Source organism: Sphaeramia orbicularis, chromosome 16 (genome assembly GCF_902148855.1).
Source record: "Sphaeramia orbicularis chromosome 16, fSphaOr1.1, whole genome shotgun sequence".
NCBI classification, from domain to species: Eukaryota; Metazoa; Chordata; class Actinopteri; order Kurtiformes; family Apogonidae; genus Sphaeramia; species Sphaeramia orbicularis.
Window position 1 is genome coordinate 31,833,593 of NC_043972.1, and position 14,390 is coordinate 31,847,982.

Sequence of the window (14,390 nt, forward strand, 5' to 3'; positions counted from 1 at the left end):
GATTGTTCTGCTACCTGCTAATCCATTGTTTTATGGTATATTGAAATTATTCTGACTGGAAATAAATATATAAAGTATAGAATATTTCATATAGTGAACATAAAACTTCAGGTCAGTGTTATTACTTTTTGTTAGTGATCCAACACATTTTCTGACTTTTGATGTGTTTCAACTACTCTTGTTTTTTGCTGTAGGTGCGGATCAGGGAGGCGACAGGTCTGCCACTCAACCTGTCCAACTTCGTCTTCTGTCAGTACACCTTCTGGGAACATGGCGAACCCACTGTGGCTCCCCCCATGGTCAGCCCAGACAGACCCTCGTCTCGAAGCCCAGATGCACAGTTTACTGTACAGTTTGATCACTGCAAGGTAAAGATAAAACCTGTTGTATAGTGTGGTTGTGTACTGGTTTTTAGTCCGACTTTTCTCCAACAACTCTTATCTCTGTGCAGGACTATGTTGTGCATGTGACAGATGAGTTTTTGGAGTTTATATCTGATGGTGCATTGGCCATAGAGGTATGGGGTCATCGCTGTGCTGGGAACGGTCGTTCACTCTGGGAATTAGATGCGCTCGAGGCCAAGACCCAGACGCTCCGAGACAGGTACATGTGTAGCATGTGGTGCGCAGATGTTTTCATAGACAGACATTTACTCCCTGCTACTGTTGCATTTTTTAGGTGGAGTGAGGTGTCTCGCAGGATTGAGCTGTGGACCTCCATCCAGGAGCTGAATGAGCAGGGAGAGTACTCATCCGTAGAGCTTCATTCTGGAAAAGACATCAGCACCGGAGGAGTCTTCCAACTCCGACAGGTCAGAGAAAAACTAGGAACAGGTTTCCCTCAGACCAGACTGATTACCCTGCACACACACTTCAGCATTATCGCTAATTATTTAAATGCAAAAAGCTGTGTTGGAAGCACACTGGAGTTGAATTATGTGGATTTGTTCATACAGGGTCACTCCAGGAGGCTGCAGGTGTGTGTGAAGCCGGTCCAAAACTCAGGCACTCTTCCTCTGCTGGTGGAGGCGGTGTTGTCTGTCTCTATTGGCTGTGTGTCAGCTCGCTCCACCAAACTACAAAGACCCCTCGACAGCTACCAGGTTTGTTAAAACACACACTGTACACTCACATATGCACATTAGCCTAGACTGTAAACCTATTATTTTCACATTAAGAACACACATGGAGGTGACATATTCTTCACTAAAGCAGAGCAGTGTTTTCAGAACATGGTGCTCAGTTGATGCCAATGTAATAAAGTATCCAGATTCAGCTATATGTTCCATTTTACCTGTTGTTTGTGCTATGACAGGTTCATCCTGGTCGTAGGAATTGAAAATAAAAAAAGCAGATGAATGTAGCAGTAGTGACCATAAAGTTCTGTTAGTGTGCCCTAATGGAAACAGGAAGCAAGCCAACTATTTATTTATAAATAGTTGGAGACAGACGTTATTTAAATTTTCCCACATTAAGAGTAATAAAAGGAATAAAACTGGAGTCAGTAACTGCTCATGTAGAAGATTCAGGTTCATGAAGAAAGTATAAACTCCCTAGAAATGCCCAGACATGTGCATCAGCAGTTAAAGGTTTATTTTGAGCTGTTGTGTCTGGGCCGTTCCTGGTTCCCCACTTTTGACTGCGTGTGTTCTCTCCTGCCAGAGAGAGGCGGAAGACGATATGGATAGTTATCAGGTACCATCTCGGTCGACTCCTGCTGCTGCTCCCCCTTTAGTTCACGCTGCAGCATGAAGGAAACAAACTGATCATGTGTTTGTGACTCGGCCTGTTGCTGAGGGCATGCGAGGCAGGAGGCAGAGGGCTGTGCCTCTGCCAACTAAAGGAGCGCTTTATTAAACACCAGCTGCATATGTGGATGTTTTCTGACACTGTAATTATAAATCACATCAACCGTTTTTCACGAAATACAGTTCCACCCATGACTGAGCTCAAAACCAGCAGTGTATTTGCCAAGGATCTTGTTCTGCTCTTTCTTGCCTTTTTCTCACTAATGCTACCATGCTTGTCACTCACTACAGAGATTAAATAACAAGCCTCACTAAATCATATGGGCATTGCATGGCTGCATGATTTGCCCTACTTTGCATGGTGACAGTGTGTTGACATCAGTGCAGTATGGTTGGCCTTTGGTTATTCTGGACATTGCAGAGGGATCTATCTCTGTGCTCTCGTACATGCAGGTAGGACTCTGAGTGCATGTGTGGACATGAGAGTGAGTAGCAAAGGGGTTAAAGGGGAGTTTTATGTATGTTTTATAGTGCGACTTTAACCGTATTTCCAACCAAAAATACACACTTAAGGATTTTATTTTTAATACCTTTGGTTTTGGAACTTTTATCAGGATGTGCTTTCATTTAGATGTTTATACTAGACAGTCAAGTGTTAAGGAGCTGTATTTGAGATCCGCCCAGTGCACTCTTACTCTCCTGCTAACACTTTTCTGCGCCCTGCAGCAGTGCCTCTGCCTTGCTGAACCAGCTGGCATTGATTCTGGTCTCTTTCTGGTTCCAGGAGGAAGATCTTAACTGTGTCCGAGAGCGGTGGTCAGAAGCCCTGATCAAACGGCGCGAGTACCTTGATGAGCAAATCAAGAAAATCATCAACAAACACGGTAGGTTTACATCCATGATTCCTATCAAGGGTCTGAGCTTACAGCTCACAGGGGACAGAGAGCTTTGTCTGGTCTGGAGCTTTGAGATCCTCAAAATTAGATTCACACAGTGAATAAAATTAGAATAATACAGTTATAAGTCTGTATCTAAAACTGTTTTACAAAATCTATCCCTGAATTATATCCCCAAAATCGAGTTTTGGGGATGTAATGTTTTACAGCAAACGCTGCTTCCAGATCCGCCAGATCTGCCGCTGCCAGATATCCTTTGTGTGAACGCGATAACTAGGATAGATTTGGTTGGATTTCTTCTCCCTTGATAACCAACATAGGGGATACCTAGTGGAAGAACCCTATCAATTTCAGCTTCTCTGTGAGTATTATAAGTCATCCAAATGGGGGCGCTTTAGTTGAAAATTGTTTTTTTGGACATAAATAAAGCAATAATAGACTAATTGAGATCAAATTTGGTTCATATTGATCATCTTACAAATGTTCCTTTCTGGCTACCATCCAGAGTTCATATGTTGCCATTTTCATTCACTAGGTGGAATTATGTGTGGAAAAATTGGTTCTCTGACCATTATTCTGCCACTATCAGGTCGATGTAGCTTAAATTGAGTTCATATCGATTGTCTAACAGTTCTCTTTCTTCATGCCACTACCTTGAGTTTACATGATCTTATATTTTGACACCAGGTGGTGTGTTTTTTCCAAATGTTTGGGAGCTTCTGTTGAAAAATCCATTTTTTTGGACATTATTAAGGAAATAGTTGGGCAATCAGGCTCACACTTGGTTCATATTGATCATCCAACAAATTCTCTAATATCTTTTATGACATTTTTCAGCAAATAATTTTCTGTCATTATTCAGATCGGATATCCCTCATGTGAACGTGATAACTATCCCCCTTTAGCACCAACATAGGTGACCCCCAGGGGTAGAACCTTATTGATTTTGGGTGTTCCATGAATATTATCTTTTGTCCAAATTGGGGTGCTTCTGTTGAAAAATCTGGGTTTTTTTGGGCCATTATTAATCAATATTGTAGGCCAATCAAGCTTAAATTTGATTCATATCGATCATCCAAAATTAAGTTGGTCTCTTTTGTACATTGTGTCGTTTATTTGCTTTATTATATAGCAGAGGATTGGGAGGATTTCAGGGCTATACCCTTACTGTCGGCCCCCGACAGGGCAAACCTCGTTCTGTTTTCTGTGTTGATCCGTTGTGATTAAATCTTTGTCCTTCTGTCTTTATACACTCAGAAAAGTCAGAGGAGGACATTGAGCGTGAAGCCCGGCTGGTGGAACAGTGGGTCGGCCTGACTGAAGAGAGAAATGCTGTGTTGGTCCCTGCACCAGGCAGTGGTATCCCTGGAGCCCCTGCTGACTGGTAAAAATCACACACACATAATTCTCAGTATCTTGTTTTTATCCAGCTTTAACCTGCCATTGTCTTTTGTGTAGGACACCACCTGCAGGAATGGAGGCTCACGTTCCTGTCCTCTTCCTAGATTTGAATGGTAAAGGCACATCATTTATATCAACTGCTATTTTGTATGGTTTCTTCCACCGATTACAGATACGAACTGTCTCTTTTTCCTCATCAGCGGATAATCTGACGGTAAATGAACAGCTGACCGGCCCACATGCTGCAGGCGTTAACTCTATCCTGCCCAAGGAGCATGGAAGCCAGTTCTTCTATCTGCCCATCATCCGACACAGTGATGAGGAGGTGACCCTCACTTTTGACTTTACTGCCCTCCTATGGACATAATGGGAACTCTAAAAAAATATTTCTTTTCTATTTGTGTGAAAATGTGAGCATGTTTTGTTGTCAGCAGTTTCGCAATGTTGATACTTGATACTTGAGTGTTACTAGAAGTTCTTTTCCCTACATATAATCACACACAGACTGGAACATTTCAGGACAACATCTTTTTTTCCTACAATTATGTGCATAATTGAGCAATTACACCATCGTAATTGAGGGCTGTTGCTTTCAGTGAAGCCAGCATGAAAAGTCATCTTAATTTTTTTTCACTTTGATCTTATGCAGCAGTAACCATACAGTAATCACACCCTCTTTACTGTAGCTTAATGATTAGATTTTTCCACTCTTTAACACAAAGCTACAGCCCACCTACATGCAGCTGTATAGTTACAGCCTGTTGCCACAGATTTTCTAGGACCTACATCAGTAAACCTAATTCTTCTAATTGACCAGGTGTCAGCAGTGTGCTCCTGGGACTCATCCATCCATGATTCCGTGCACCTCAACCGGGTCACGTCTCCTAACGAACGCATCTACCTGATAATCAAAGCCACGGTGCAACTCAGCCACCCTGCATCCATGGAGCTGGTGCTACGCAAGAGGATCGCTGTCAACATTTACAACAAACAGGTGAGTACTAACGGGGTGAACTCTCACTGAAAGGAGTAGGTGATAGTTGTACAGCAATTTATCTTGTTTTAATGATCAAATCTTTTTTATACAGAGTTTTACTCAGAGTCTCAAGAGAAGAATGTCTTTAAAGAACACGCTTTACTCCTGTGGTGTAATTTATGAGATCGTTTCAAACATACCAAAGGTCGGCCCTGTTTTTCTGTCAAATTAATAGAGGCTAATTTGAATGTTGCTTCAGTTCTAACTTTTCTGCTCCTTTTGTCAGGCCTCAGAAGAGCCAGAGGAGAGGGAAACTTTGGCCCTCATGGCAGCTCGTGGAGACAGTGAGGAGACTCAGGATGGAGAAACGTACATCGAAAAGTACACTCGTGGAGTTCTAGAAGTGGAGAACATTTTGAGTTTAGAACGACTACGGCAGGTATACATGACACCACCATGCCCAGACATTAAACACATGATCTGAACAGTGTTTTTATTTTACTTCCTTTTTTATAAGATAATGTGATTTTTTTGTACACAAAACTTAATAACATAGTGACATGCAAATATACATCCGTCTATTTTATTCTCCATAGGCTGTGACGGTAAAGGAAGCTCTTGCTGCTAAGGGAAGACACCTAAGAAGGAGTATCAGCACACCAAATGTACAGCATGTAATAAACACATCAGTCACTACACTATTTGCATGGAATAATTTAATAAATAAAAGTTTATGATACTGAAAACCTTTCTGTTTTCCAGTCCTCATGTAGCAAAACAGACCTGACTGGGTGTGAGGATGAAGACTGTAAGGTAAATCAATTATTCACCTTTTACTTTCTTTTTTCTTTGGAAATATTCATGAATTGAAAGCCAATGATTATGGTGACCCTATGTACAGCTTTTTAATTTATTCTTTAGTAATAAAAACCTGAGAATAGAGAGGTTTTATACCATTTTTACCACAGATATGATATGTATGTTGTTGTATAGGATCACTGTGATCACGTGGACAGCTCTATCTGCAACACCCAGGATGCTTCCGTTTGTACAACACCCATTAAATGCAAGGAGAACCAAGGTAAACAACAGGAGCATGAAACAGCTGCTTCAGGGCTGACTTCCCTTTCTGTTAAAATCTTTGTTTTTCTTTATTATAGCCGTGTTCCTCTTGTTGTTCCTGTGCAGGCTTGGTTCCAGACAGTCCCACATTTTTTAACTCCAGCCCATTTAAGGTCCTCTCCCCTCAGCCGCCCAAGTTCCTGAAGTCTCTACTGCCGGTCAAAGAGGAGAACAAGGTGAAGAAAGCCCTGGAGGCCAGGCCGCTACTGGGACAAGAGGTGAGGGAACTACTGCTCTGCTAAGTTGTTCTTCAGTCCCATTTATTGTTGTTTTTATCACTCCCTTTTTTTCATTTTCCCATCTCATTATTCATGTCAAATTACACACAACATGGTAGAGACACTGACAGAGAAGAAATTCGAAGCGGATAGATTTTTGCTAAACTGCTTTGCTAACCTGTGACTGAAAGAAAAACATATGATTCCACAGTGATTATACTGAACTAAATCTGCATGCTTTACAGGAGCATGACTTCAGCTGTGGAACATTAACTACACATGTAATTCTAGCTTTTTAAATCCAACTAGGACATAAAGATGAGGCAAGGATAGCATTTTATTGTATGCCTTAATATTTTTTTCTGTGATGACTATTTGTAGATTGTGGCTCTTCAATACCATTTAAACTAACCTTGCATATTTGTGTTCATATGTGCTTGAAGTGGACTAAAATATTTGTTATTGCTTTTAAAAAGATAGTGACTGATGGATCCAATTGTTAGCATTTTTACCACCATCAATATTATTATATAAAATACATTTACATGAAAGTGACTTACTTGTTCTGTGATTCAGGTGCCTCTTTGTGTTTACAGCTTTGAGCAATGTCTCTGATTGGTTACATGCCACAACTAATAACTTATGAAGACTGAAAATTTTTTAAAAAAGCATATATTTATTACTAGTTTGTTATACTCCCTTCAGTTCATTGACAAAACTGGCAATAAATAATCTTGAAATGTTATTCAATTGTAATTTCTGTACTTGAATTAAAACTTAAAGGATGTTGGAGTTATTTTAACACTTATTGACAAATTCGGCAGATTTATCAGTATTGGTATTAGCCCCCTTAAAAACATTATAATGAAGCCCTGCATTACAGGTGATTGACAGGTAGCGGCTTAAAAACAGGGCAGAGAAGCAATAGATGAAATGTTTTGTTCTGTATCAAGCAGCTTTAAGGGGAAAGACATTTATGAATGTATGTGAGAACACTTCAAGCACTGTTTTCTGTGAAATATTAAACTGCATGCCACTAACTGTGTAACTGGCCTGCCCAGCTCCATGCATGCTGTGTGTGTGTGAAGTGTGTGCTGTTGTTTTGACCCATCCGCAGAGCATGTGCTCATGTGTGGACAGCCCTGCACTGCTCCCCCCTCCCTGCCCTTGGCGCCGACCCAGGGCAGGCAGCGAGGGCCACTGTAAGCCTTCCACCTCCACCTCCACCCCCACCTCCACCTCCACTCCCACCAGCAGACAGCTCAGCCACACACTGCCACACACTGCTGTAAGTGCTACACACATCACACACTCTGCTCTGAGGTTTGCTGTAAGAGTTTAATGCACACTTACACCCCCACCCCCTCCCCCACATACCCACACACACACTGACATCAAATATGTTTACTCTGGTATCAGTATCAGACCCAAACACGTGACATTTAGCTTTGAGGGTCCTATGAAGACTCCTTAGCAGCAAAACTATGGTGGTGCAAGCTCTGTAGATATTTTTTTTAGTCATTTTCATACTAAACATTTTCATTTTCTTATTAAATTAAAGTTTAGTGTATTAAAGTCTCTTATGAAATGAATATATATGTTGCCATTCAGCATTAAATTCACATTAAAATATCTAAAAAGGATGAGGCCTGTGTTACACATTTTTGTATGTGCATCATATCAATATATATCATAATGTTCAAAATCTGAGAAATCTGTCATTTTGGTCTCTTCTCAGTGTTGTCATATCCTGCATAACAATGATATCTTATAACTATTTCCTTTGAATTAAAATGACAGAGCATGAATAAATTTCACTGAACACAATGACTAAAACTGGCTCAGGTTACCTCATCTTTAAACTCGATTAATGCCTGAATCACTTGTGTCTGATGATATACTGTTTTCACTGAGAGCCCCCTAGTGGCAGAAATGACATACCGTATGTTTAAATTTACCCCCTGCTGAGTTGAACTCCACCCATTGCATGATTCTGCATGAAGTACTTAAAAATCAGCAAGAGGCCTAGAGGAAGGAGAGGAGGGTCTGAGTTGTACTTGTGTGAAATGTGAGTACTTCAGGGACATCCCCAGGACAACTATTCCACTGCAGAACCATGTACCTCGTGTTTTTGTAAAGCTTTATTACGCAACAGGCCACCTACAAAAATCAATTTCAATTTATGCTGTATTCTTCCTGCAACATTTTTTTACCATGGGGAACTGAATCCCTGAAGGGCTCCTGACCTTCCTGACCAAACAAGTGATCCTGCAGCCTGTGTTGACCTTGCTTCACTATGTTATGTCAGATTCATACTGTAAAAAACAAAGTAACTGAGTAAGTACCACTAAGTAGTGGTTACAAAGTAAAATCACTCCAGTGGTTCTGAATAGAGCAATTGAATCTGCTTGAAAATTAGCAATATTTGACAGACTCTCACTGAAGGAAAGGTGGGCTGATTTTCTAAAAAAAAACCAAAAAAAACTTTACTCTGATTTTTACATAAGTTCCATGATGAAAAGTCAAGCATTTGAGCATTTCACTCTACATTAGCATAAGTATGGGAGGGATCTGCTTAATTTTATAACAGCAAGTGGACATTTTGGCCCATAAAATTCTGACTTTGATAAATATTTACACCAGCATGATGCATTTCATCACTGTGGAGTCATATAATTTAGATGACAGCTGAGAAATGTAGTATCTCTTTACTAACCTGCACAAGGCTTTAGAAGTACATACATCTAGCGGGATCAAACGTTTGCATATTTTATACATTATTGTCCTTGTCTCAAAAATTATATTTATGTTGGGTGCACAGTCTCTAGTTTATAATGTTTTTAAAGTGATTGAAATCAATATGTACACTTTAAGTTAATGTCATAATGAAGACACAGTGAACACAAGGTAAAAAATGCCACTTCTGCAGTTTTCACCATATTATAGATACTGTGTATAACCCTTAGCATCACAGTGGTCAGACCAGTAGCATTTCTCTCCAGTGTTATTTCTCAGAATGACTCCACATTTGTAATAGCACCTCCTGCAATGTGTGAAGAGGGATGATATGGTGCTGCACACCCTCACACCGCCATCCTTCACTGTGATACTGTTTGTTTGATTCAACAATGTTTTTCATACTCCATTATCACACTGTGTTCCATTTACCAGTGTCCCCATTCAGTTTTAGAGGCTGTTTGAATGTAAGCTGTAGCTAATTTCCTGTCTGCCTGGATGTTCCTTTTGCTTTGCTCCTGTCGGTTCTATCAGCAGGACTCTGAGGAGGAGGAGACAGATATGGACATGAACCTGGACCAGGGCTCTCAGGACCATAGCAGCTTCCAGACATACATCCCAGAAGACTTTGCAAACTTTGATATTTATAATGCCACTCTGGAGAGCCAGGAGGGGTTTCTATCCACTCGTTCTGACTTGAAAGCAAATCGGTGCGGAGGTGGAAGTGGGGAGAGAGAAGTGTCTCGAAGCCCCACGGCGAGCAGTTGCACTAGCGGATACTTTTCACACAGTGCCTCCAATGCCACACTATCCGACATGCCTTTCAGTGCCAGTGAGAGCTCTGACCACCTCAGCTGCACCTCCAGAGACCCTCATGATCCGTTGAGCTGTCCCACTGGAAGAGGCTGCACTCAAACCAAAAGTGTTTCTGCAGGGAGTGACACCCAGCAGTCTCCTCCCTCAGCAGCTCCTTCCTCACCTATCAGTATTCCTAATTGCACAGAAAAGCAGCAAACATTCCCTCTGCCACAAAACTGTGTTCTTAGTGCCAGCCAGGAGTTCACTGACTTTAAAGGGGCTGATGATAGTGTTGGAGAAGCTGAATTAACACATTTTACAGAGGGATGGGAGCAGGAGGGTTTGAAATTCTCTGCAGACCAGGAAAAGAAACTGGATAGTGTAGAAGCATGTGAAACTGGCAATCAAAACTCTTCTGATATCTTTGATAGGATCAAGACTTCTATTCCTGAAAACACTTCAACTGCAATATGCAAATGTCCTGATAATAAAGACCCTGTTGCTGAACTTGGACCCTGCCCTAACACAAATGTAGTTTGCACTTCAGTCAGAGCTCCAGTATCTGAGCCTGACAAAGTCCCAGCTCCAGCTCCAACCTCAGTAATGTCCTCAGCCTCAGTCCCACCTCCAGCATCACCATCACAGATGACACATTCATCCACAGCCCTGTCCTCTGCCCCACCCCAGAGAGGAGGAGGTGAACCTCCCATCTGTGAGCCGGCACAGGGAGATCTGCCTCATGGGAGTCCTTGTCCCAGCCCGAACCCCAGTAGTGCAGAGCCCTCTGGGGACTCCAGCGGGGACGAGAGCACCCCTGTAGCGCAGCTTCCTGACTGGATGGCCCCTGGAGAGCAAGTGTGGGTGGGGAAGCGGAGGGGAACGGTCCACTATGTTGGAGGTGTGGAATTCGCCAAGGGGATTTGGATTGGTGTGATGCTGGACCTGGCAGTGGGTGAGTACGCAACAAAATGGAATGATTTTAGCATGACCTGCTGTAGCTGTGATGTACCTTTTTAATTATATGGGTTTATTATTAAACTTGTTAATGTATTTCTGCTTATCTAAAACCACTACATTTAAGCTATCTGCAACAGAAACTTTGTCTAGCTAATGGATTTATGTAAAGAAATGTATTGGCCTCTACGTTTGGTGTGAGCTCAACATAAACTGTATGGTTGTCCACCTTCCTGCAAATGTACACTGCCTACATCTAGAATCCTATACTAATGTGTTGTGTTTTTTCAATTATCTTTATTAAATTATGTTACATTTTTACAACAATAAATGGTTCAGCTCAATGCCTGGTCTATATGAGAATAAAAAATGAAGCTGTTGGAAGATAAACAGAGTAAGAAAAAAAATAGACTAATCCAAGAAAAAGCAAATATTACACAGTATAGATTTGTAGTGAGGATAAAACAAAGATCAAACAATCAAGCAGTGACAGGTGAGATCAGCAGTGATCTTACTGTGAACAAGCACCAAAAGATTTTCAGTCATTGATGAGGTATGAAAGCATAGATGTGACTGTGGAGTTAGTGAAACGAAGGTATGGAGTCCAAATTCTCATAAACTGTCCCTTTGAGGAATAAAGTAAACAGATCAAATATTCCATAGGAGAGCATTCCATAAGGATTTTATGCCAAGTTGTTTTAGTAGGAGGTTTGTCATTTATCCAAGACATGAAAATATTTTTTCTTGTAACATATGCGAGAATATCATAAAGTCTTTTCAAGCTGGTGTCGATAGTGCTGTCCCGACTTAGATGTCCCAAGAGTAGAGATAAAGGGTCCAGTTTCAAAGACACCCCAAGAATCTTTTACTAATGTGTTATTTACAGATACAACAGCATTCAAGATCAGTGTGTCACAAACCTTAGAATGAAACCAGCAGTACATTGCACACATACAGCCTCCAGGAAATATTACAATATGCAAGCACTGGACACCATGGAAATACAAATATCCTAAAATGTAATGTAGTGGTGAGAACATACCAAACCCACGACTAATGACAGATTAGATGGATATTGATATTTAATAAAAGAAACATTAAATGACACCTAAATTAGATATCATTACTGACTACCGGAGTTGTCAAATCTAAGATTATCAAGCACAAAGACCCCAAAGATAGATGAGCTTACCCGTAATTTTCACTTTCTAACAGATGAAGGTGAATGCTTGTCTTGCTGTCAGGTACCGGAGATGTTGATAGAGTTGAAGTTCCCACAGTTATAATAATATATATAAGCTCTAAAGAAGTGACATGAATTTATACCCTGAGCAAGGAGAAAAAAAAAAAAAAAAAAAAAAAAAAAAAAAAAAAAAAAATATATATATATATATATATATATATATATATATATATATATATATACATACACACACACACACACACACACACACACACACACATATCAACATATATATGTATATATATGTTGAATGACAATACATACATTAGGTATGTTGTGCACAGTATTAGATTTAAAATAGTGATTGCATGTTGTGTCCTAACAGCCCCTCTATGGCATAATAGGGTGTGGATCTTCCTGTGACCCATCCTCTAATCCAGAGGTGGTATGGAACTAAGTCCAAATACTATGTTGCTGTCCTTAAGTACAGTTTTTGCCTATCTGTACTTGAGTTGAGTATTTATTTTTACTGAGAACTTATTATTTTTACACTTTGCTACAAATAATCTGTCATTGTGTGCCTTCACAATTTCAAAACCTTTTTTAACCTAAATGGATGGAGAAAAAATGCAGAAAAAGATAATTATTTGGTTTTTCCATAGAATCATGTCCATAAGTGCATGGACATATGACAGTATGAAGATAAAGTGAATAAGTCAGTAGTACCAGTTGAAAGTAGACAAAACAAGATGAAAGATGTCAATGATGAAACAGGAAGCTGTAAGAGATGTAACCGATGTACTAATTTGACTTAATAGTAAAGTAGTAAAATGATGCAATCTGAGTTCTTATTTAACAGATAAAAGTGACTTCTGGGCTACTTTCTACTGTTCTGAGCCTTTACTTGTACTTGAGCTGAATCAGTACTTCCTCTACACACATATCTGCATTTCTTCTTAACTTAAGAGTATGTATACTTCTTCTTTCCTAACATGTCATCCTTATGCCTCCTATAGGTAAGCACAACGGGACGGTCCAGGGCAGAGTGTACTTTCGATGCCCCCCAGGCCACGGAGTCTTTGTGAAACCATCTCGACTCACCAGAGGACCGCCCTCCATGGACACAGAACCCCAGACTCTGATCAGATAGGACCCAAAGAATCGTTCTGAGGAATGGCAGGGACCTGACGTCGGTCCTCAGATCTAGTAACATTTGGCTCTTCTCCTTCCATCCCTCGACCCACCACTCACATCTCTGTGCTGACATAGTCTCCTGATGTGTTTGCTTTCCTAAAGCATTTCTGACCCGTTCATTTAATGAAGGTTTATCCAAGTTACTGTTCACTGAAAATTCTCTATGCACATATCCTCGGAGTTTTCTATCATATTTTTGATAGCAAACAATTTTTAAGGGGGGTCCATATGGAAATATTACCCACACATTTTCTTACATTAGTTTCTGAGCAATATATATATTATTTTTTTATAAGGCAATGAATCCTTCCCCTGAGGCTCATATGCTGCTTTTCCACTGACAGTATCAGGTCAACTTCCATCAGCTTTGGCTCAGTTTTGGCACCAGCACATCCCATTTTCTTTGCAGGTATAGTAGCCCCTCAGTGTGGTGGTTCTTGTAGCAGCACAAAGACAACAGATTACAGCACTACCTTCATCATGATTTTAGTTACAGCCAACACAACAACACTGGAAGAGTAGTGAGGTACAACTGTTAAAATAAATCATAGTTTCAAGGACAAAAATATAGTTTAAATTTCAAACATGTGGCCAGTTTATGAAGGTAAAGCCTACTGGAAAATTTGCTTTGAGATTACTAGCTTCCTCTAAGCTGTTATGCAACATGATAGCGATTCTGAATCAACAAATATCTGATCTGCCACACTACTTCAACTCACTTGGAACTTTAACAAAGGAAGAAGTGACAAAAATGCCCAACAGTCACAAACAGATAAAAGGCTGTTCCCTGTTGAGGGGAGTTGAACTGATACCATCAGTAGAAAAGCGGCACTAGTGGAGTAATCTGGGATATGAAGATTAAGAATGTACTACTGTTAATAAACATTGATATTTACGTCAATATATGTCAGGGGCAACCAAAGAACTATGGTTCTATATCTGCTGTTATGAGTAATATGTTATTTTTCTAATGTACTTATATGGAGACATATACTATATATCTATGTGTCCAAGTAAAGCTTAGTGCCATATCTCTAGGAGTAATGCCACATACCCTGAACAGTGGACAAATCTGCAAAATTGAATTGCGTTCAGTGTTTGACTGCAGTTATCATGTTAAATTATCCTGTTGAAGTACTGTATAACACTGTGGAGGAAATAATCC

At 40.3% G+C, this 14,390-nt stretch overlaps 1 protein-coding gene across 6 annotated transcripts in view; it reads left to right on the plus strand.

Moving 5' to 3' along the window:
• The window catches only part of kif13a (kinesin family member 13A), a 43,733-nt gene extending 29,756 nt beyond the window's left edge, over positions 1–13,977 (plus strand). The window contains exons 22-40 of one of the 6 annotated variants that reach the window (XM_030157311.1): positions 195–368; positions 452–603; positions 679–811; positions 956–1,102; positions 1,662–1,694; positions 2,532–2,631; positions 3,901–4,027; positions 4,102–4,157; positions 4,245–4,369; positions 4,862–5,038; positions 5,133–5,225; positions 5,307–5,459; positions 5,617–5,694; positions 5,783–5,833; positions 6,014–6,101; positions 6,209–6,360; positions 7,478–7,648; positions 9,631–10,846; positions 13,048–13,977. In XM_030157311.1, coding sequence (XP_030013171.1) covers positions 195–368; positions 452–603; positions 679–811; positions 956–1,102; positions 1,662–1,694; positions 2,532–2,631; positions 3,901–4,027; positions 4,102–4,157; positions 4,245–4,369; positions 4,862–5,038; positions 5,133–5,225; positions 5,307–5,459; positions 5,617–5,694; positions 5,783–5,833; positions 6,014–6,101; positions 6,209–6,360; positions 7,478–7,648; positions 9,631–10,846; positions 13,048–13,181 — 3,360 coding nt within the window. In that variant the 3' untranslated portion in view covers positions 13,182–13,977. The remainder of the gene's footprint in view (positions 1–194; positions 369–451; positions 604–678; positions 812–955; positions 1,103–1,661; positions 1,695–2,531; positions 2,632–3,900; positions 4,028–4,101; positions 4,158–4,244; positions 4,370–4,861; positions 5,039–5,132; positions 5,226–5,306; positions 5,460–5,616; positions 5,695–5,782; positions 5,834–6,013; positions 6,102–6,208; positions 6,361–7,477; positions 7,649–9,630; positions 10,847–13,047) is intronic. The other 5 variants (XM_030157312.1, XM_030157313.1, XM_030157316.1 and 2 more) reach the window with 5 other exon arrangements.
• Positions 13,978–14,390: the final 413 nt, after the last annotated feature.